The 24,485-nt window shown below is 46.2% G+C and overlaps 1 protein-coding gene across 2 annotated transcripts in view; it reads right to left on the minus strand.

Moving 5' to 3' along the window:
* The window catches only part of LOC144175064 (DNA mismatch repair protein Msh6-like), a 296,118-nt gene extending 277,999 nt beyond the window's left edge, over window positions 1-18,119 (minus strand). The window contains exons 1-3 of one of the 2 annotated variants that reach the window (XM_077704119.1): window positions 18,008-18,119; window positions 17,800-17,871; window positions 16,041-16,215 (exon numbers count right to left, since the gene is read on the minus strand). In XM_077704119.1, coding sequence (XP_077560245.1) covers window positions 16,041-16,215; window positions 17,800-17,809 — 185 coding nt within the window. In that variant the 5' untranslated portion in view covers window positions 17,810-17,871; window positions 18,008-18,119. The remainder of the gene's footprint in view (window positions 1-16,040; window positions 16,216-17,799; window positions 17,872-18,007) is intronic. The other variant, XM_077704110.1, reaches the window with a different exon arrangement.
* Between the last annotated feature and the right edge of the window lie 6,366 nt (window positions 18,120-24,485).

Here is a 24,485-nt window from a genome sequence, read left to right on the forward strand (position 1 = left end):
GCATCGGCTCTCTCATTACCATTGATCCCAACATGGCTAGGAACCCAGCACAACCTCATTTCCTGTCCCTGTGTTTTTGCTGTCACTAAATTGTGTATTATGTCTCCTATTATGGGTTGAGCTGCATTTTTGTAATGTAGGGCTGTGATCGCGCTGAGCGAGTCTGTGTAGATAACACTTTTCGGAATGCTTTCCTTCCTTATACTTTCTACAGCCACAGCAATTGCATAACACTTTGCTGTGAAAACCGAGGTGCACTGAGGTAGTCTGATCACCTTCTCCCATTTACCTTGTATTATTGCACTCCCAGCATAACATGATGTTTTGGAACCATCTGTGTAAAATGAGGTGTAGCCTTTGTATTTTTCTTTCAGTGCCAAAAACTCCTGTAATATGTGTTCACGCGGTGTTTTCTTTTTTTTGAAATTGTGTCAGTGTAAAATGGCACCCAGCAGGGAATGTATACCCAGGTGGTAGTTGTTTTGTTCTTTGGGCAGTCCCAGGTAATGTGTCCAGCATACTAAGTTCTTGGCATTTCTCTTCAAACCGAAGGAGCAATGGTCTAATAGCTTGGGGTCTGTTATTAAACAGTGTCCTAGATGGGCATTTCGTAACTATGGGATAGCACAGACGCTTCGGTAGTGAACGGATCTTTAGGATGTATGAGCATGTCAGCATGGTTCTTCTGTATGCAAGTGGTGGTTCATTGGTTTCAACATAAAGACTGCTAATGAGTGATGTCCTATATGCACCAGATGAGAGCCGTAAACCTAAATTATGTACCGGATCCAGTCGTTTTAAGTAGGACTGCCTTGCTGAGCCACACACAATGCAACCATAGTGTAAGCAAGACCGCACAACGGAGCGATAAACTTGTAGAAGGCATGACCTGTCAGAACCCCAGTGTTTGTGTGACAGAACCTTAAGTATATTTAGAGCTCGGGATGCTTTCTTTTTCAAGATATTGATGTGAGGCAGGCAAGTGAGTTTTTTGTCAAATGTTATCCCGAGAAATTTGTGTTCATTTTGTATAGGCAAATTTATTTCTTTTAGGTGTAGGGTGGGGTCGGTCTGCAGGCCTCGTTTGAGTGAGAAAAGAATAGCGACTGTTTTGTGTGGTGAAAACTGGAAACCATTTCTGTCTGCCCATGTTGTCAGTTTATTTTTAGTCAACCGTACTTGCCTCTCGCATGTCGTTACATTGGAGGATGTGCAAGCTATTTGGAGATCATTAACATAGAGAGAATACATAATCGACCTTAGAATTATTTTGGATATGGAGTTCATTTTTACGACAAACAGCGTTGTGCTAATAATACAGCCCTGAGGGACCCTGTTCTCCTGTACAAAATTCCTCGCCAGGGTTGAGCCCAGGAGCACTTGAAATGAACGATTTGTCATGAAGTCATTCAGGCAATTCAGCATTCTTCCACGGATGCCTAATTCTACTAAATCCCGCATTATTCCAAACCTCCATGTAGTGTCATAAGCCTTCTCGAGATCAAACAAGACAGCAAGATAGTGTTGTCTGTGTATAAATGCTTCTCGTACGGCATTTTCGAGGTGGACAAGATGGTCAGTCTTTGAGCACGCTTTTTTGAAGCCGCACTGGTGAATGTCTAGAAGTTCATTTGATTGTAGGACGAAACTTACCCTGGTATTCACAACACGTTCAAAAGTTTTGGCCAGACAGCTAGTAAGGGCTATAGGCCTCCTGCGCTGGAGCTTTGGCGACATGCAGCGCCCCTAGCGGCCGACGCCTCTGGGTAGTACAAAAGCAGACGACCCTCGCCGCCCTCCATGTGTTTTCAATTACAAGCCAGAGTGAAAGTTGGTTGTGGCGCTTTGTGGCGTGTTTAAATGGCTGCATACTGTATGAAATAAAGCACTATGTCGGCTGACTGCAAGAAATCTGTGCCGCCCTCTGAATCCTGCGTGCGTGCTCTGAAACCTGCCAAAGTAGCGCCCACCAGTGGTGGCGTATTGGACAACACTTTAGAAGTGAGAATGTATGCTGCTTTCACACAACATTCCATGACAGGCCCAGCAAAACCACCCGCCAGTTTTTTCTCCACTATTTTATTATAAGCTTCAATAACCTGCCTTGCCTGTTCTAGCTTATTTCATTCAGCATTCATGTACAATTGAAGATATGTTAGCAGCCACAGTCTCTGCAATGTATGCAGAGATGGGCACTGATATACTTGTCCACATTACAGCTGTTTTTCTTCAAGCTAGCATTTATGTATCTGCCTCTTTACTCTGACATACTCTCAGCCCCACGGTGAAAAAGTATTATACACAATGTTTGCGGAACAAGGAACAAATCATCTTTTATGTTTCTTTCTACAGGCAGGAGAAAGAGGAGTTTCATTAATCACTTGTTCACAAATACTTAATTAGAAGCTGAAAAAACGACATTCGTATTGAAACGTTTAGCAGGTTTTTTTAAGATTACGGGAGCATTTATTTATGTAGGATACAACTTCAATTTTTTCTAACTTTGTGTTTGCCAGGTCATTTCTGCAACAAGACATTTCCTTGAGACATCCATTGAATTGTCGTGGTTACTAGCTGACCTGGTCACTGAAGCCACAATGCACCATGTGAACACAAGATTTCACAAAAGTGTCTAAGGACATAGATTCGCAATTTATTTTTCAAAGTTTTGAATGGGTATGCAAAAAGAGACTACTTTTTTAATATCCTGCATTTACATACTGTGCTATGGATTGAGTTACCAGGTCAATGTGTTAATTAAAGCAAGATACCTGGGACGTCTTTTAACATCAGCTGCCTAAGGGCTACTAAAGAAAACGACTTGATTTCTAGACAAAAAAAATGACCCGGCAGCCACAAAGTGAAAAAGACTGCAGTAATACCCCACATACTTAAATGCTCCCGTGATCATGCCAATACTGTTTTTTTTGCTCCTGATAGCTCTTAAAAGGCAGATGAACAATAAAACCCTATTTTTCTCCTGTGTGTAGAAAGGCACATCAACGAGTGTTCATTACGCAAGTCATAAACGTTGTGCATAACACCCCTTTATCATGTGGCAAGAATACATCAGATTATCAGGCAGATGCACAAATGGCAGGTTTAAAAAAACGTGGCTACAAAGTGGAAAAGTGCATCAGCGGGCACCTCAGCATGCACTGCATAGACTGTCGGAACAAAGTTATTTTTTATTTCACATCAATACCAAATAAATATATAATAGGCGAAATGTGGGTGATTATCAAAGCTCAAAAATAGCCATGAAAAAAGACAAATGGGTAAGCGTTCCATCTGTTATGCTTTAGGCAAAAGAAAATACTCACGTTGATGGTTTGTAAGCCTATGTTGAAAGTGCTCTTATGACCAGATTCCTTGCTTTGTTATCGCTTGTTTTTTTTCCCATTTTGTTGTATTTCCATAAGCTGTATTTATATGCCACATGCCACAGCAATAAACGCTTGACAGTCAGTGCCTGTGTATCTATACTGTTTTTTGCATTGTGACCTACAAGGATACTTTCCAGGTATGCATTCTTTTCTTCTTTTGACTGAGATTTTGGATTATTTATTTATTTATTTATTTATTTATTCAAGATAGCCTCATGGCCCCAGGGGCATTATTGGGGGGAGTGGTACATGAGCTGTACAACGCAAACAAAGGTAACAAACGTAAAAGAATTTGGCAATGCAGAAAAAGGCATAAAAAGCAAAAGAAAGGAATACAGCAAAAACCTGAAAGCATGTTCATACTTTCACCAAAACAGATGCACAAAATAAATATGACATGACAATGCAATTTCAAATGCTAAAGTGAACAGATGACCCATGAAAAAAAGCTGCAAGATATACTGTAGTGAAATATATGGCACACTGTACATGAGCTTTCACAGAAACATGGGCAGAATGAAAGGAATGAAATACGTAACTCAGATCATAGAATAAAGATTATTCAAATAAAATTGATTTGATTGATTGTAGGGTTTAATGCCTGACACAACGCAGGCGATGAGGCGCCATAGTGGAGGGCTACGGATTAATTTTGACCACCCGGGGATCTTTAACGTGCGCCAAAATCTCGCACACGCGATTACTCAAATGTCTTTCGAATTCATCAAAACGTTTATAAGGGCCAATAATACTGGTAGGTGGTTACACTCTGATGCTGCGTTGGGAATAAATGAACTGGAATATGCAGATGTGCGACAATGCGGAATGCCAACCCTGTGTGAATGGATCAAGGCATCGTGAAATGTAAGTTGGAGCGCTTAGTGCTGCATTTTTTAGCTCTGCGTTCGGGTGATAAATTTTAGAGAGTAGGCAAAGACATTCTACCTTTCGGCACCAAGAAAGGTAGGGTAGCGATAATGCATGTTTCATGGCAGTGACAGTAAGCAGACAGTTACAATCACGGTTTTGGACAGCTTCAAGTGCTTCAGTCAGTAATTTAGTGTGCTGGTCCCAAATTGGTGCCACATACTCAAGTTTAGACCTTACTAAGGACGTGTAAGGAAGAAGCTTCACAGATGGTGTCGCAGATAAGAAATTTTGTTTCAAAAAGCCTAACATGCAGTTAGCATTCAATATATGTACATGCATCAGAGTGGTGCATTAGAACAGAAAATACGTAGGACCGACACTGCCACCTTTAGTGAATGAGATAGAACCTGTGATGTTTACATTGACAAGAAGCCGATGGACCACCACACCCACCATCCACACGCCCAATGCCTGTACACAGGTGTTTTCAAGTAGCGTTCCCTCATAAAGAGGTATTCACAAGCCAGAGAAATTTGCAATGTGGCTTCTATGAAGGTATGTCACAAGACCCCGTCACGATTTCTCACCCCCATTCGATCGGAGCATGGAGTTATTGCTCACAAGTTATAAATAATGAGATCCTTGGCGGCGAAGGTGGCGTGATTTTGTAGACGTAGACGTGTATGGCAACCAGCAGGAACTAAACCACTATATTTAATTTCTGTTACTATGCAGGACGTGAAAATTCGCCATTCACATGACAGGCGCACTGATGGAGCCACGGATACCACCTGAAAGGTGCAGGCAGCGGCCACAACATAGCATCGGTACGGCCATGAAGTGGAGCAGATAGCTTGGGCGACAGCTGGTTACTACTCACCAAAATGGGTCTCGGGGAACAATCAAGTTAGACTATGAGAAAAGAGCTAATACTATAAGTGCAAATTGCAATATAAATCATCACACTTATGAAAGTGGGAATCAAATATCAGCCACAATGTTAATCCTAAACATCTCCAACAGGCATGGCAGGCTGCTCTGCATGCACGTTACACCGTCCACTGCCTCGGGCGTCGTTCTCTACCCCAAGCACCTGCATCACGTCCACGACAGCTTTTTGGGCAATGGACGAAAGCAGCACACAGGGGCTTTAGCAGAAACAGCCACCAACGTGGGATCACCGTTGCTATGGCACCTCCACTCTTCTGTACAGATTGGGGAACAAATGGCCTGTGAACACTGATCCTCATCCAACAGTCGTATCCTTCATGTGAGCAAAAATGTGCTGGCTGAGCGGAGGTCCACCTGGAGTGACATGACAATCTCACTCAGATTTCCCCAATGAAAGGCTCACTTGTGTGAATACTACCTATAGAGGAAACACAGAAAAGAGCTTCTTCCCCTTTTATGCCAGCAATATGCTTCTCCTCATCCCTAATAGTTGTTTTTTCAGATACGCAAAGAAGGTATGTCCTTGAAAGTTTATCAGCCCACCAAAGCTTACACTAAGAACTAGTTGTTTTAACTGGCATCATGCACTCCGTAGCATCATGGCATCATGCTATCCGCAGCCCTCTCAGCTTTTTTTTTTTTCGACAACTAACGATGCTTTGTTTGCTCATAAATACCTAATTAGAGCTGGCATTTCCCTCTGCTTCACTTCCCTTTTTTCGTGACATTTCAGAGTACATAACAAAGCGGCTAGAGCGAGCCCCCAATATAACTCTATCACCGACCGCTTTCCAAAAGCCTACCCTCATTGGCTTTCAATTTTGTTGTAGCCAATAAGGAATGGCGTATTTGATGCCATCTTGATGGTGGCCGCATACAGCAAAATCAGCCACGGAGCCCCACTTTTACTCGGCGGGGAAAGATAATGTCGGCCAAGAGTTCCAAGGAATGCCCAAGACGTGGTGCCCCCTGGGAGCAGGTGTTAAAAATACACTTGCAGTTGATCAAACAACGTCACGGCTGTCTCGTTTCTGGTAGTTTGCACAAGTAATATCTGCTTTGACGCTTGCTGTTTCATGTATAGATGCGCTAGGCAGGGGTGGAATTCGGCTTGAGCCTTTCAGAGCAGCAAGAATAATGCTGTTTTGTAGCAGCTTTGCAGCAATGAAAAGGAAGTTTTGAAACACCTTTGGCACATCATAAGACGAGTTTCCGAGCAGTGAAGTCTGTCTGGGATCAGATTTCTAGAGTCAAATTCCCTTTATTTGCAACATTTCATTTCTTGTAAACAAAAAAATAACATTGTTCTTACTCAACATTCCATTAATATTGAGCTGACCACTTTCACAATGAGTTTGAAAATATATGTTCCCACAATTAAAACACACCAGCTGACAGAGCAATAACTAAGTGAAAGCTAGGGATAAGCGATGCTTTACAGGGACCCTGCAACAGTTACCATTGACTGCTAGGAATGTATTTTGGGGTAAAGTCTATTGTCTCAGCAATCTCCTCCCACAAGAATTATGAAAATCCATTCACTATCATCGAAACTACGCGCGATGGCAAATCGCGCATAATTGTTCTCTCTCAACTTGACCGCGGACAACGCGATGAAAGCTGCGCGCTCTCTCCCAGAGAGGGGGGCGGCTCGCGACCGGGGAGTTTTCTCCTTTTCTCCGCAACGTGGAGGCGCCTATTTCTGGTCTGGTGCCACAAAAAAGCAGGCATGGGTGCCTGCTCGCAAGCGCGCGCTCGGGCTGGTAGGGCGTTTTTGAAGCAATAAACGTTTGTAGTCGAGTGGTCCCGTTGAAAGGGAAATATTGAGCTCATCACTCAAACTCCGCGCGCACTCAAAACACAAAGGAAACGGCAAAACTGTGCCTACAGGTTCAGGCATAGAAGAGGCTTGTACACAGCGATGACGACGGCAGAAATGGGAAAATCTAGCCGCGAAGTTGACCAGTGACAGCCGATCGGGCAGCCATGGCCTATGTCATCATCATATTTGGATTTTAATGGCGCAAGGCCAGCTAAGGGCAAAGACCTATGTCATCATCATATTTGGATTTTAATGGCGCAAGGCCAGCTAAGGGCAAAGAGCGCCAAACAAAAGTGATTTCATGACAGCGACATGAAAGTAAAAGTAGAGAATTTCAGTAAAAATAAACAAAGTAAAATACAAGCTAATGAAGATGACTGGTGTAAAGGGCCAGGTTGTCATGATGCATAAGAGATGAGATGTAAAAAATTGACATCGGTGAGGAACTTAAAAACATGCTTGGTGGAAAACATGGGCTCGTCTCCTAAAAAGTACGATGGGTGAAACAGGACGTGTTGTCTGTATAGTTGTGGGAAGCGTTTGCGTCGTGTTGTGTCATGTGCCTTGCATTGGATGAGTACGTGGATTACGGATAGGCCCTCTCCACACCCACTGCACATGGGTCTTGGAGATCCAGTGAGCAGGTGCGAGTGTGTTGCATGTGTGTGGCCTATCCATAATCTTGCCAAGGTCACTTCGGTGTGTCTGTTGTGCAAGTCAGTTGTGTATCGTCCCAGTGTGGCTTCATTACATGTAGTTTGTTGTCTGTCTGTTCACTCCAGTGTGTTTGCCATGTTTTATGTAGGTATTGTCTGATGAGTGGCTTGAGGTCAGTGTAGGTACTGTTGCTATGTTTAGAGTGTTTCTGCGTGCAGCAGCAGCGGCCATTTCATCAGCCAACTGATTGCCAGCGATCGCAGCGTGGCCTGGAACCCAGCAGATGGTCACATTCAGACCTGACGCATGCGCTGACATCAAAGATTTAAAAACGAGATTGACAATGTAATGTTTGCAAGACCTTTGTGATGATAATGTGCGCATGACGCTAAGTGAATCTGTGAAAATGATGGACTTAGCATTGTTATGTTCGGTAACGTGACTTAGAACAAGAAATATACCATATGCTTCCGCCGTAAAGATGCTGGAATTCACATTCATTGTTTTGCAAGCATTGCAGTTGGGTCCGTGTGCAGCACAACACACCGCAGTAGACGTTTTGGATGCATCACTAAAAAATTCTGCCGCCCCATACTTCGCCTGGAGATACATGAAATGCTGCAAAATGGCAGTTGTGGGCACAGTGTTTTTCTTAAATTGCATAAACGACAAATCACACAATACAGGACGAAGATGCCATGGGGCTATAGAATCAATGGGAGATGTTTGGAAAGTGTCTAAAAACGAGACAAAGTTCAGAAGCCTCCTCCCTCGCCCTGAGTGAGAAAGGCGCAGAAATAGATGGACGATTTAAAAACAGTTGGGATGTAGATGTATTGTTCATTATAGATTTAATGGGATGGTGAGACATTGATGAAACTTTAAAAGCATATAGTAAATCGACATACTCGCGCTGGTACCCTAGGCACCATTTGTCACACTCGACATACAAACTTTGCACAGGGCTAGTCCGGAAAGCACCAGACGCAAGTCGAAGGCCCAAGTGCTGCACTGGGTAGAGCATTTTCAAAGCAGTTTCCCTTCCTGAACCATACACAACACTCCCATAGTCTAACCGCGAGCCTACCAGGTTGGTAAACACTTGCAGCAGAAGTTGTTTGTCAGCACCGTACGAGCGATGCGACAAGACCTTGAGAATATTCACTGTTTTAAGACACTTTTGTTTTAGTTGTTTGATATGAGGGATAAAGGAAAGTTTTTCATCAAGGACTACTCCTAGGAACTTGTGTTCTTTTTTGACCGGAATCGAGACACCACTCAGTTTGATGTCTGGATCTGGCCTGATCCCACGCCTTTTCGAGAACACAACACAAGTGCTCTTAACTGGGTTTAGCTTAAAACCATTCTGATCAGCCCAGCCAGCTAACTTATTAACACCAAGCTGCACTTGGCGTTCACAAATTGACATATTACACGACCTAAAAAATATTTGGACATCATCTACATACATTGTACAGGAAATGGTTCGTGGCAACGCCTTTCGAAGTGAGTTCATCTTGACTATGAACAACGTGAAGCTCAAAACGCCACCTTGAGGCACACCATTTTCCTGCACAAAAACATTTGAAAGGGCAGTACCAACTCTTACACGAAAGGTTCGTTCTGCCAGGTAGCTATAAAGTGTTTTAAACATACTGCCCGAAACACCGAATGATTTCAGGTCGCTAAGCATCCCGTATCGCCAAGCGGTGTCGTAGGCTTTCTCAAGATCAAAAAAGACCGTAGCACAAAACTGTTTGTGGACAAAGGCATCCTTTATATACGACTCAAGGGCAACGAGTTGGTCGTTTGTGGATCGCCCCACCCTGAAGCCGGCCTGGCAGCTCTCGAGAAGACCATTGTACTCTAAGTACATGAGTCTCCTGTTAATCATCTTCTCGAGAAGCTTGCACAGGCAGCTTGTGAGGGCGATGGGTCGATAACTGGCGGGAGAAGAAGGGTCCTTACCCTCCTTCAGGAACGCCACTACAATAGCCTCCCTCCAAGATTTTGGAATGTGCCCCGAAAGCCATATGTTGTTGTATAGGTGTAGGAGTGTTTCAAGAGTATCTGGGTGTAGGTGTTGTATCATGGTGTATGTAATTTGATCTGCACCTGGAGCTGAAGGTTTACATGTGCTCAGGGCAGCCCTCAGCTCATAGAGTGTAAATTAAGAATTGTAACCAGATTTTGACCTGTTATTATCATGTAAGGACTTCCTTTCACAAGCGGTTTTATGTCTCAGGAAAGTGTTTGTGTAGTCTGCAGAGCTGGAAACGTGTTGGAAGTGTTGTGCAAGTGTGTTAGCCTGGTCTTCGAGTGTGTCCCCTGTTGTACTGAGCAGGGGGAGGCTATGTGTATGTTGTCCATTAAGTTTACGTATTCTTGTCCATACCTTGTGAGTGTCTGTGTAAGAGTTAATGGATGTAAAAAAAGCGCGCCAACTCTCCCTTTTCGCCTCGCGACGCACACGCTTTCCAAAGGCCTTTGCCCGTTTAAACGATCAGGTTATCCGACGTGGGGTACCGGCGAAGGACACCCCTGCCTTGTTCTGGGCCTTTTGCGCCTGCCTACAGTCCTCGTTCCACCAGGGCCTCCTTGGGTTGCAGGACGCACTGGAGGCCTGAGGAATGGACTTTTGGCAAGCGTCGAGGATGTGCGCCGTGATGAGTTGGGCTGCTTCCTCCACGTGTAGGTGTTTTATGGTTGTGTGGTGTAGTTTAGATGTTTCTGTGAATATACTCCAGTTTGCTTTTGATTCTTTAATTCTGTTATGGGAAGATGGACTGCATGGGCCTTTACCTATGTATGTTAGGGAAGTGGGGAAGTGGTCACTACCATATGGGTCAGTGCCCACGCCCCACTCAAGACATGGAAAGAGAATTTCAGAACCAATAGCCAAGTCGAGATGCGAGTATGTATTATGTCCTAAGTTATGGTATGTAGGCTGTTTTTTGTTGAAAAGGCATGCTCCTGAAGATGTAAGAAATTTCTCTATCAGGCGACCTCGGGCATCCGTTCTGGAGGAGCCCCAAAAAGAGTTGTGTGCATTCAGGTCGCCTGTTAGGATGTACGGTTCGGGCAGCTATTTCGCAGCTGAAACAGCGCCCCGGGTTCGGGATGTACGGCCGGACAGAATGAATGAAACCTGCTTTGATGGATTCGGGGAGTGTGGAATGGTCAAATGTCAAGATTATATGCTTTGTCATGATTTGCTTATCATCTCGCCGCACGGTGATGCGCCTCACTGCCGTCACGCCCTTGCCTTTCAGACCTTAGAGCAGATCGGCTTCCGTCTCATTTATCAGATCTGGCTCAGAAGTCACACCCTGAGAGCTATTGAGGCTATGGTGGGGTGTGACTCTGATGTCCAGATCTGCCATGCGATTCTGGGTCAGGAGGCTTGTGGCTTGCTGGTGAGTGTTCACTTCGACCACGACTTCGCCGGTTCTCAGTTTCTTGGCTTGGAAAGACTTGCTCAGGATGCCTTCAAGGAATTTGGTAATAAGGAACACTGACTGGGAGGAGATAGGATTTGACTTGTCAAGAGAGTCAACAATCAAGAAGCGCAGATAGTTATCTGGCTTTTGGGGTGCAACTGTTGGCAAGGGTGGGAATGAAGCTTCGGTGCGTTTCTAAAACGAAAGCAGTGTTATTTCGACCCAGAAACAAAACAATTGACTTGGAGCTTCGTTTAACAATTGGGGCATGTAATGAGGAGCTGGTTAAAACAGTAAAAAATCTTGTGGTTGTCTTTCACAAACACATGTTCTGGAATGCTCATGTTGACGCCATCTATTCAAAACTCTCTCGTAGTGTTGGTGTGTTGTGCCGCTTACGTTTCTTGGTACCCCAAAATATAAAATTACTACTATATAATTCTCTTTTCTGCTCAACATTACGGTATTGTTTTCTTGTACGGGGCACCACAACCGTTACAAATCTGGATAAGATCCATAGACTTCAAAAAAAGGCCGCTAGGGCAATTGAAAATGTAGCATATGATGAGCACACAGGCCCCATTTTCCAGAAACTAAACATTTCGCATTCTTTAAATGTGCACTATTAGATTACATTATTTTTACGTAGTCGAAGATTTGAGTGTAGTTGGCCTTTAAATCTTTCGTTACCACAGGAAATTAGCAGATTTTTAGGGATCTAAGAAAACATTTTTTTGGCTAAACATATTGGATGGGCACATATTGCAGTGACATCATATGCAGGTGATTGAATGCCTTTTTAACAACACCACTTTAATAATGTTTTCTAAATAATTATTGCGAAAAAAATATTCAAATTCGAAATTTTTGTCCAGGCATCAAAGAAAATTAAAAAAAAGGAAGTTGCCTATAACACACCACCAGTAGTACAAAAAAATTAAACACATTTTGTAGGTAAACATTTCAAGCACCTGTTCTAAAAAAATTGAGTTGTGCAGAACTATTTTTTTAGATATAAAAGAAAATGTTAGCCTGCGTGGTGCCCATGCCTTGTACTGACGCCCAATATCAATTTCAAAATGCGCAATTTTGGATTGTTCTATGGAAGAAATCTGGTGGTTTGACCTTAGAGGCACAAATTAACCACCACGTATTGTAAAAATACCTTGTCAATTATTACGGCCACCATGAATTCGGGGTAAGGAAGCGATGTGAATAAATCCGTTTGGAGTTGAAAACCAAACTCAGTGGTGAATGCTTGTTGACGTTCCGATCATCAATTATCTTTCATAACTTTCATTTGTGGTTTATTATCATCTTCTGACTCACTATGGCAGCCCTGCTTGCAGGAATAAGGTGCAATGCACTAGAATCGTGCCCAGCAAGCTTCAACCAAGCAGCTGTCACACGATGAAGTGATTTCAGTGCTACAGACCTCGTACTAATGCCCAGGGCCGTACCCAGAGGGGGGGTTTGGGGGTTCGAACCCCTCCCGAAATCTTTTCCAGGCAGCGTGTAAGCAATACTTCCTGTTGCTTTCGGCAAAACTACCCCCTTCCCGAAACCCATAACCCCTTCAGAAAAAAATTTCTGGCTACGGCCCTGCCAACGCCACCTAACACTTCTGAAAAGAAACAATATCAAGCCTGTTGGAGACTGTCAGAATAGACAGTTCTACTAAGAAGCAACACAAGACCTCCGGAAATACCCTCGTACCGAAACGAAACTGGCCGGTGAACAGCTGACGGTGTTCAAGGCCGAATGGAACACTCTCCTTTCCTTGTCTGAACTAATATCCAATGACTTGGTGCTGTCTTTTGACTTTCAGCTGAAACTGTTATCACAGAAATCAGGCGTAGGTGAAGTGAAATCATGAGCGGCGTGCTTCTTCCGAGAAACGGTAGCAGGCGACGAAGGTGCCATGGCAAATCAGCTTGCAGTTGGGTAACTGCATAGAAGCGCCACATATGAATTTTGCCATTCAAAAGCAAAACCGAAACTGCTGGAAAATGACTGAAAATGCCAGGTCCGCTGTTAGACATGTGAGGATCCTTCAGAAATAAGCTTTGGCAGAATAAAGCTACCCTTTCTCCAAACCAAAGGTCACAAGTGAATCGCTGGTGTCATTTTCAGGTAATTATCCCCTCCCAACGCTGTCTGATTAGAGCTGACAACACAATTTGGCATTCCACTTGTTAGGAGCCTTTCGATCAAAAAAATTTGGTGGTAATGCAGCATAACCACAAGCTGCATACTTTGTTGTCAAATGCAGCAGCCACGCTCCCTTCTGCAAAAACGTGCACCTCAGCTTACAAAAAATGCTGTCAGAAATCTCAATGTCATCGGAGAGGGAAAATTTAAACTGATTATCAAAGTGCAGTGCCTAGACTAACCACTGGGGTGCACTAGGTGTACAAAAAATTACTACAACATGTTGAAATCGGCAATATATAGCATCGATCACCGGTGATCGATTTGAATAGGCGTGGTTACGAAAGAGTTAACACTTTCATGACCACGTTCCGTCAATAGTATGTTATCGATAAATGCAAATTCAAATTTTGCACTCTCCAAGCGCTTCCGGACTGCTAACGCCATCCAAAGAATAAAAGAGGAAGTATTTCATCAGTTTAGCTTTCAAGTTCATTTTCTCCGCCGCGGGGTGGCTTAACTCCTTTGCTGTCGGACACAACTGGTTCCAAATGCGGCGTCAATGCCGCCTGCCGATGATCCATAAGAACGGCGAATTTTGACAGATTCCAATGAATCTGATCTGTAATTTCTGGATGACGGTAGCAGCACAGACAGGTAAGATGACTTCGATTCGCAGGACTTCAGTACAGATGGCAAAAGTGTGTCAAACCACCCTGGAATGTCAGCTGGTATCCACCAGTAAGTTTTGCTTTCTCCTCAGGCCATTTTATCTCTGCCCTGCATTGATGTAAACATATCCGGCCTGTTCTAAAAGTCACAGCTCTTATCTGCAGGGTGCCAACTTTGTTCGGGCGGGACCATTTGCCACCGGCTGCACAGTGAAGCCAACCTCTGTTTCACCGCATCAAAAAATTGCTTTGCACGGTGGCATGATAGGAACTAGTGCTAATATTTGTGTATGTATGTAAATGACTTTTGTACTTACAGAGCTCATATTTTTGCAGTATTATTATATAAGGGCCTTTTATTCAGTGAATATTTAATTTTTTTTGTTTACCCTGTGCAAAGTAGTATTGAGTTTTCATTTTTTTCTTTGTTACTTTTTTGTTTTGATAATTTCTGGATAATATTCGTAATAAATCTGTTGTTTGAAATTAATACTGTTGAAAAGCCCTATCCTTTCTCTATCATTTCACACCTTACCCTTTAGCATCAATCATTTTCTGTGGCAGGAAAAAAATATTTCGTGGACTACCCAAAAACAACCAATTTTTCCACGGTCAGGAAAGTGTTAAACTCTCGTGCAGCCCATGTTTCGTCCTCTACGTCACGAAGCCTCTTCTCAAATTTCATCTTGATCTGTGCCTCCCTTGCCTCGAAGGGTGACCAGCCCATATCCCCCCGCACCACATATTATTGCTATGGGCCCCTAGAGCAAGTCTGTCTACTGCCCTCTGATTTAACCCCAGGCCTACTTGGGCCTCTGGTGTCATGCCCAGAATCGAATTTCCGAAAGCCAATGCTGGTACCATAACCCCTTTCCAGACTACCCCCTCACCACCACATATTTGTAGATTATAGCCACGTTCAGTCTTCCTTTCGCCTTAAAGTGAGCCTCATGTGCATGCATGTAATCTGCGCCGTCGTTAAGCCACACTCCTGAACATTTATACCTTTTTACATGTGGTATTTCTACTTCCCGAACTGATACCGATTTCTGCTCTGTGCCATCATTATGGACCATGATCCCCGATTTTGCTCTGCTAAAGGATAGTCCTAGGTGCGTCGCTTCTTCACCGCATATATCCATCAGGCTCTGCATACCTACCCGGTTGTCCGCCATCAGAAGTGTGTCATCTGCATACATTAATCCTGAAAGCCGTTGATCCACCGCCTATCCGTTTTTCATGTATGATAAGTCAAGTCAGAGCCTACTGCAATCTACCTTCCTTTCAAACCCCACCATGTAGATCATGAACAGCATTGGAGAGAGGACATCCTTGTTTCAAACCATTATAGGTGTATACTGGCCTATTGTATGTTACCCCCTCCCACACTATTTGTGCCTGGTTCTCTCGGTACTGTAGGCTGGGCAGTAGGGTAGGCTCGCATAGCCCCCACGTGGAGAGCAGTGGAACTGCAGCCAAAACGAGTCTGATTGGTTGGCTTTGTTCTCCCCGCCGGTGCGAAGGCCGTATAAACAACGCACACACCTTTGCTCTAGCTGGCCACTAACTGGGATTCACACCTACACTAAATATTCTGGCATCAGATAAGAATGTGGTAATAAGATTATGTAAAAACTTACATTATCATCCCCAGAACAATTTTGGAGGCGTAGGAATGCTTTGCTAACTATAACAAGTCTGAAGCATTTATTAGGCAGAAGAGGCTTAGCACAAGTGGGGGCGGCCATTTTGCTCGTCCATCTGAGAAAAGTCGTTTTTCAATCTCCTGAGCCTCGTTTAATACGAACAACGTAATAAACTACCTCAACTACGGTTGCTTTTATTGACTGTGCCAAGCATCAAGCACCGAGCACACTGCATTTGCCGTAAGAAGATGTGAGGGTACAATTGGCCAGCACAGGGAGCCCGGTGGGGACGGTAAAACCTGTGCCGGTAAAAACTACTCGTGCATGCTCAGTGTGCTCTCAAAACTGGTATGCTAGAACAGCCCAATTAGGTGAAGCATGTATAGCAACCTGCTCAGATACCCACAGGACACTGAAAGGCCACAGAGGAGCATGCTTCACAACACCTGATTTTAACCCAGGCTCGGGAGGTCCGCTCGTCAAAAAAGCGAACGTGAGCCCGCTCCTTCACGATTGGCGTGGCTGAATTCGGCGGCATATAGATGACGCCCGGCCAGTAGGGGAAGCCGTCCAACTTGGCCCACACCACGTCATGCAGCTTGGGTGGGACAGCGGCGTCCTCTACGTGAAAAAACCACAAAACGGCCCATAGTGGGGCTTTCAGGTCACTCATCAAAAGCACAGGGCTGCCACTTACCATGACCAGCGACAGCCTAACTATTCCATGAATAAATTGCTGTTAGCGCTGCGCTGCGGCTTGCGCTCTAATTGGGCTCTGGCTGACATAGTCATGGACAATTCAATTACGAACCGCGGAGCGCACAGCCGAAGATACCGGTGCCGTCACCCGTCAGCGGCCGTGGAAAACGTGCAGACATGCGCAGTTGAGATGTTGGATGCGAGGGTGCGTGTCCCACTGCGATATGTCACCCTCTCCTCGCTCGCATGCTTGCATTGTCGCCATGCAGCAAGAGTGCTGCAAGCACTGCAAGTACTACCGCCGCTGCAGCGGAAGGTGTTGGTCGCGGTGAGAGCAATGCAGCACGTAATTGCTTGCAGCTGCAGCCAGTGCTTGCGTGGGAAATGTGTGCACGCTCTCGTAAGGCATACTGATGAGCTCATCATGCTTTTTTGAAGAAAACCAGAGCACAGAAATGGAGACAAAAACAAATGCATGCCGCCTAACTTTTGATGGCACTGCACTGTTTTGCATTCGTGGTGCAGTGGCTTGGGAATTGAACGATGAGCAGGCCGCCAACAATGCGCCTTTGTTTGACGGAGTCATGGCTGAGTCACTTCGCAGATTCGGTGCTTGTAGCAAATAGATATACCACCAGAATTCGTCTCCAAGATATGCATTAACTGCAAGCATTGCGTGGGCTGGGAAAGTTACTGGCAGAATTCTAATATTCACAAAAATTAAGTAGATAGGCAGGTTCAACCATTCTATTGGCCAGTTGCCCTTGCACAACAATTTTGGCGGCCCAATTTTTCTTTTTTCTTTTTTTTGCAGTGCTTGTAGAAATCTGCGGAGCGGGCAGTACTGAGCATGGTTCGGGTATGACCCAGGTGTCCATCGTTATTTGGTCAAGTTACTGCATTCCACATGCAAAGCTATGTCGGCAATGTGACGCCCGCACACGCGGGGAGCAGGCGCACCTGTGAGCCGAGCCCGCAGTGGCCGCAGATACTACCTGGCCGCATCACGAACCATTGTTTTCAGCGTTCTTGCGGCATGGTGACAAGGCAAGCATGCATGCGAGGACAGGGCAACATATCGCAGTGGGGCACCAACCTCGCTCCGTACATCTCAACTGCGCATGTCCGTGCGTTTTCCACGGCCGCTGCCAGGTGATGGCACCGGTATCTTCGGCCGTGCGCTCCGCGGTTCGTATTTGAATTGTCCATGACTGCACATACGATACAGCGTAAGAAGGGATAGTTTGGCGAGTTCGCGAAGATTCACATATGGATAGGAGCTCCAAAAAAACCCAGAACGAAAGAAGACATACAAGCGCTTATTAATTAAAAAGACAAAACTGTATCCCCTGTCTTCCATGCGGTATCTAGGGCAATTAGAACAATCATCTGCGTAACAGAAGTTCGTAATTCTGTTGTCGCTTGCGTACGTCTTCGCAGTGTACAGACTATGTAGGATTTCGTGAGTTCCGCGTATAAATTGAAGTGGTATGAAGTAAACCGTACCTTTCGACATTGCGGTTTCTTGACGAAGGGTGTCTGTTCTCTCCAAGATGCACTTCCAGCCAAACTTGGAAACTGCCACAAAATTTTTGAAAACAGATTTCGTCCACAACCGCACACGGCCACAACTTCGGCACCGAACAGGGAACTTTTCGGCGCTTCAAGAAACTACCTTGAAACTTCTCCACAGAACTACTATAGAACTACTCACCGTGGAACCACAGAACAGGGAGGATTTGTGGAACTACTCTAGGGAAACCGCCAACGTGATTAGCAAGTTGTCAAAATCTCTGCCTCATTGTTGCCTGCAAAACATAGTTCTGCTACAAACAACTAAGAAAACCATAGAGTTAATACTAAAGAAAACCAACTCTACTTAGCCAGAAGCTGACTTTAATTCATAATAAATCAATAAATACAAATACTTTTAGCACTTTGTGTACTGGGGCGGTATTCTCTTGTTTTGTTCCATTTGTGTCCCTTTGAAAGCTTTCAGCTTTCAAAAGTGTCCTGCTTGGCTAGCGAGTCCTGATTGGCTAAAAACGAACAAACGAATGTGACGTATCGCAGGCGCGGCGGAGGCAGTTCGCGGCTTTTCGGGGCCGACGGTAATGTGCAAAAGAAGGATGTTAATCATGAATTTCCACGTTATCGCATTGTTGTTGGCTCGCCGGTGGAACAGGCGGTTGAGAAGTAATGTAGACACATTCGAAATGCCTACAGAAGTATTTCCGCCTCTCGAAGAGGACTGTGCTGTGTCTGCTTGGATCTCTGGCATGAACTTGGGCCGGCTGCAGCGCGAGCTCAGTGTCGAGGGCCGTAATATGTGCCCTTCGTTTCTTCGCTACTGGTGGCTTTCATTCAGCGGTCGCCAGTGAAGAAACGGTATCGCTGTCGCAGCTCCCTCCGTGAGCCGGTTTATCCACGCCGTCACCACCATGCAGTGAAATAACGCAGTGTCTAGAGTGCCGTCCGCGGCTCTTTACCTGGGCCTTGCGGTGCCGTGCCGTCCGGCCGGTCCGGCTCCTGTACGGAGCTCTCAGCACACGGCCAGCGCGAAATAAAAGAAGTTCCTTATGACGCATCAGCCAGCTCAACCACAGAACAGGGAGGCTCAACATCGGACGCTAGCGAGTGCTTAGCCGTTGTGTTAATCTATCCCTGCGAGCAAGCGAGCCGAAACCAAGGTGCAATGTTGGCACGCCGCGCCACGTCGCAAAGCTTCGCTTTTCGTCGCTTTGCGACGGCGGCGCAAGGCACATTCCCACTGGCGATGCGCCTCGTCGCGCGACGAAAAGCGACGAGCCGGCCGTCGCTTTTCGGCGTTTTGCGACGGCGGAGCCGATCGCTCTCGGTCCGAATTTCCTCGTCGCGCGACGGCCCCGCAAAACCGGCATTGCTCCAGGTTAGTAGCATGTGTTTTAGTTTGATTTCTACCTGCTTTTGTCGCGTAACATCATTTTCTTTGACTGCGAATGGTTGACGCACCAACGAGGTCGTACAAGTCGGGAAGCAGCTGCGCTGAACGCAGTCGCATCATCGCTCATCGCAAGTGCGAACACCCCCTCAAGGCCTCATCGCGCGACGCGCGCCGTCGCGCGACGAGACAAATCGCCAGTGGGAACGCTCGTCCCTCGTCGCGCGACCACATCGCAAAACCGGATAAAGTGTGGTTTCTTCGTACGGCAAGTCGGACCCGACATGTGGTCCGACACGCGAGTCTGTATTACATAGGCGACAGCGGCACGAGTGTTCGGCGTGTTCGGCGCGAGTGTTTGTTGAGTAGCCTCAGCTACAGGCGCTGGGTAAGTCCAGTGGCCTCGAGGAATGCCAGGAGGTGGCTGAACACTTGACGTCGGGAGCTGGCACGACCCGTCGCGAACAGCAGGTCCTGCAGGTTGTGTCTGGGCCGTCCGAGACGCTGGAGTGCAGCCTGCAGCACTTCTCTGTGTGCTGCGTGCTCGGGGCATGACAGGAGCAGGTGCTCCAGCGTCTCGGGTTCGGGGCAGTCGGCACAGGCGGGGGAGGCCAGGCGGGGCCTGGCCAGAAACTACTCGGGGGTCCGGGTGTCTGGTCAGGGCCATTCGGGCCAGGATTTTGCGTCAAACGCCGTCACGTCCTGGGAGGCGGGGGTACCTGGCTGGTGGGAACCCTTGGCCAGAGCGGTACTGACTGCAGTGACGGGGCCCGTCGCTTTAAAATCTGCACTATAGGGACCGGGCAGCTGGACGGGTGGCGCCACCACTCGGCGCTCCCCTCGTCAGTGGAATGGGCCGGTGCATTGGACTACAAAGCCTCCCGTTGTTTTTGTCGTGTTTGCTTCGGTGCTTTGAATGTTTTGGTGGTGTTGTGAGCGTATATGTGCGGTGAAACAAAGTCTAGACAGATGTGTTGGGTTCTTAGATGCAGTAATGACTACGTAAACTTGTCGGACGCTTCTAAAGTTGGGTATCGGCTGCATTGGCATGAGCGCTTTTTGCAGCGATCTGCGCTTGGCTCCACCCGTTCGGAGTACGAATAAAACTACTATTAGTAGTATTATTTTCTTCTTAAATGAAGTAACGGCTACGCAAACTTATTGGATGCTTGTAAGGTTGGGAATGGGATACATTGACACGAGCGCTTTTTGCAGCGCTCTGCGCCTGGCTCCGCGCGCTCTGAGTAGGAATAAAAATATTAGCAATATTATTATTCATTTCTAGCACTTTAAATTATCTTCACTGGTTTCAATGACTACGGTTTCCACGCCAGCCTTAGCGCTGGGACACCTCGATACGTGTGCTTTGAATAGAAAGGCACCTGCATACGAGATGGCTTACCGTGTAGCCGTAGAAATGTTGCGGTAGTTTACACTTTCTGTAACCGTGAGCTTTGTACCTTCGGTTTTGGTGAGCGACACTGTGACAGCATGGGAGCCTGAAAGCCGAAGTGGAAATCCCACGTTTGTGGTGGTGATTTTATCAAGAGCCAAAGTTATTCAACTCAACAGCCCAAGCTACAAACCATCCACTATCCCTCCTCCCCTTCCCGTTTTACCACCGGCGTAGAATAAAGGCTGGCACCGATAGTTAAAAAATGTGGCAGCGTTAACGTCAGTCGGTGTTTTTTAATGCTTAAGTATTCTTTACAGAGTACCTAAAAAAATCGTGTAATGCCTGGTGAAGACACCAAAAACGCGCGATTAGTTGCCTCAAATATGGGTGCATCAGCCCTAGTCTGCCAGCACAGACACATTTCCGACACGCTGGACAAAGTTTAGATTTGGAGAGGGGGGCATGGAAGTTCAAAATTAAACAGCAAAATCAACTAGCCCTCCCTCTAATGATTATAATGGTTGAACGCAAAGCTTTCTTCCTGCGAAATCGAATGGGAAATGGTCAAAGACGCTGCGACCAAAGGACCAAACTGCGTGCTGGTCAAATTCGACGCACAACTAGTCAAAGTTTAAATCCAGAAGGCAACCAAGGAAACCCATACGATAGAGCTTTGCGACAAACCCTCATCGTCGTTAGACGAAGGTGTGCATGATTTTTCAAGCGTAGGTGTAAACCGACCGAGCATTCAGTTGTGAAGTGAGTACAGGTTTAGGACACCCTCCTGTCTTGCGTCCTTCAGTCACGCAGGAATTGGTTTTTGAAAAACCATTTACCAACTAGCCAGCAACCATTGCAATTCTTGTAAAGCAATGCTTCTCCACGACGAGCAATAACGTTCTACTATCATGCGGTATTTATTCTATCAATGATTCCCAATGACTGTAGTAAGAGCATTTCTGTGAAATTAAACACGTTTCAACCGTAGGTAATGAAGTTACGGGAGCGTCGTCCATCACAATTTCTGTTTTGAGGTAAATCTTAGAAGACACCCCCCAACTTTGTCTTTCGCTTGTGCACGACGTCGACGCCGTTTCGTCATCAACTGCCCAAGGCCAGCGCCGCAGCATTCATAGATCGGTTGCACACACCGGCTTTGTGGGAGCATTTAGCTGCAGTATATTCCTCGATACGCGAAACTGCATGCAGGCATCGAAAAATTGCATGAAGCAACGAACTTTCACTTCCAGCTTCACTTCCAGCTTGGCGCATTGAGCGTCGTCTGCTATTTGTAAATACTGAGTATGGGCGTAAATCACACACGTAAACGTCACATCCACGCTCAAGATTTACCGATCTGAAAAATGCACGTGGGGTTACGTACGCTTTGAAAGTCGCACCGCAGAAAAACTACAGAAAGCCATGCACAGTTACGCTGCGCTGACCGCCACCGGCATTCCACTGAAGAGCGGTTCGCCACGGGCGGCGCTGTTCGCTGAAGCGACGGGGGTGCCATACAACGGCCGCTCGGCCCCTATACGCCTCGAGCGCGGCCTGTAGGGGCGCCACTGAAATCCCTCTAGCGGCCCGTTTCGAAAGCAGGCGCGGGAGTCCCCGGCCCGCTCCCCCCTGTCGCCGTTGCTTTTGGGGCTCGTTCAAGACAGCGATTTACCGTTTTTCCGCGTTTCAAATACCCAATAACGTGGAGTAGGCACTCTGTTTGCAAGCGTGGTGTGTTCACGTAAGGATAAACGTTTATGGCGCGATCTTAGTGAGATCTATATGAGCGCCCGGCGTGTGTCACAGGCCGGCGTCCCGGAGCCAGCATTTGCATGCAGCTGATTGCAATTCCGCTGCCCTGAAATTTAGTGGCAGCGTCTCCGTAAGCAGTGTTTCCTCCAGTGGTCATGTTGCGTCCATACACACTATGATGTAAATCGACTTTGTGCACTTACAAAATCCAGCGGAGCACTCATACCTGACAGCACGCAAGTTACGCCTGCCAATATCACATATCAGATATTGATCAGTAGCATGAACAAGCCCATTCGGCCTAAATTTCACAAACATTGTACCAAAGAAGTACGATGGATAATGCAAAATTACACTCCGGAGTCAGCACACGACGAGAAATTTAATGCTAGGTCGTCTTGTACCGAGGTGAGCGCTCGCAAAGATTCATCTTTTACATTTATCCTCCACGAGAAGCGCGAAGATGGGCTTATAGAGTAAGCCGCGTCCGTGACCAAACTCTTCATCGAAACGTCGTCATATGACACAGGGAGACTGCAGAATCTAGCATAAACCAAATCAGAGACCCTTATCAGATACGACACTCTTCCAACGAGCCCGTGTGTACGAGATTTCGGCGCACGTCAAGGATCTCTAGGTGGTCAAAATTAATCCGGAGACCTCCACTACGGCATGTGTCATCGTCTCCGTTGCGTCGGCGCGTTAAACCCTGCAATCACTCAGTCAACTCTTCCAACGACACCTCGTATCGCTTGTGAACTACCTATCCTGTATTTTTCAAAAAATGCGTCCGCCGAGTGATCAGCCGTTCGTTGAAGGCGAAAAACTGACGAAAAGTGAACACGCAGCTTGTGGGTGTGATTACTAAAACGTTCATTCGGTGATTTTGCTCCGCATTTGTAAACGACAGTTGAGCGTCCTCCTCCTTCCCCCCCCCCCCCCCATATCTAGCGAAATATCAGTGCATTTCGCACATACTTGGTCTGGTGAATACTACCTTGCTCAAACAAACGTCTTTAGCATTTCAGAAGCTGAATTCGGTTTTTTTTTTCATTCCCGTACGACTATTCTACTTCTTCCTGACTTGCAGACCATAAATTTTCCCGTGGTTTCATTAACATATACCTTGGTTCTTACTATAAGGCATGAGTGGGCACATATCTGACAATGCACAGCCTTTGAGTGTACTTAACATTTTCGCGTGGCTTATATTCCCATAAAAGGCACAAGTTCTTGTCAGCTATTGGGTTATCACATCCACGAAACATATTTTTCTACGACGCACATATTCGAAGCAAAGCCGCATTTGTTATCTGCGCTGCAAATCGAACCAACATTTTACAGTGGCAATATCAGGTCTAAACGAGGCGACAATAAATAGAATTCACTTGTGCTGACGTGTTCGAAGGTGACAGCGGTGATATGCTGCTACCGTCGCCGACGCCCGCAAGAGCCGCCAAGAAGCGCGCAGAACCGCCTCCCCGGGTAGCTCTTGTTGGCGTTAGAGCGCTCTACCAAGACACAGCTGTTTGTTTTAAGTGCCCTAAACGTGCAGTTAGCTTACAGACGTCACCATAACAAGTTGTTTAGTACGCGGAAAGGCAAAGGGAAGCGAAGGAGAACCAAAACATCGCATGACCACCTATCAGCCACGCAGCGCTAATCCCGCAAACGCCGCGGAGAAGCGGCGGCAGGCGGCGCAGCGATCGCGAATCTCGAGGCGAATAGTGACGGGCCCCGTCACTTTAAAAGAATCACTACAGTGACGGGGCCCCCTCATCTGTTCATGCACTACACGTGTTTTGCCAGTCAGTCGTTCGCACGAGCAGCCTAGCGCACTAGCTGCTGGAAAGGCTGTGTCTAGCGTTCCGTCCAGACGGAACGGCAGCTATCACTAAAGTTCTGTCCAGAGGAAACGGAGCAGTCTCTCTTGATTTTTACCCAACCGGCCAAACCGCTCCCGCTCACTGACTAGCCAGAATGACTCATAATTATTAATCATTATTAATAATTACAGATGGTCGGACTAACTCTAGCTCTATCCGAAAGGATCTCCAACCGCCACCCGACGCCCGCTTCACAATATTTCAGCGAGAGCAGTTGGTCTTGATTTTTACCTAACCG

The sequence above is a fragment of the Haemaphysalis longicornis genome, unplaced genomic scaffold (genome assembly GCF_048455015.1).
Source record: "Haemaphysalis longicornis isolate Haplotype H1 unplaced genomic scaffold, Haemaphysalis longicornis Haplotype H1 scaffold_1, whole genome shotgun sequence".
Lineage (NCBI taxonomy): Eukaryota > Metazoa > Arthropoda > Arachnida > Ixodida > Ixodidae > Haemaphysalis > Haemaphysalis longicornis.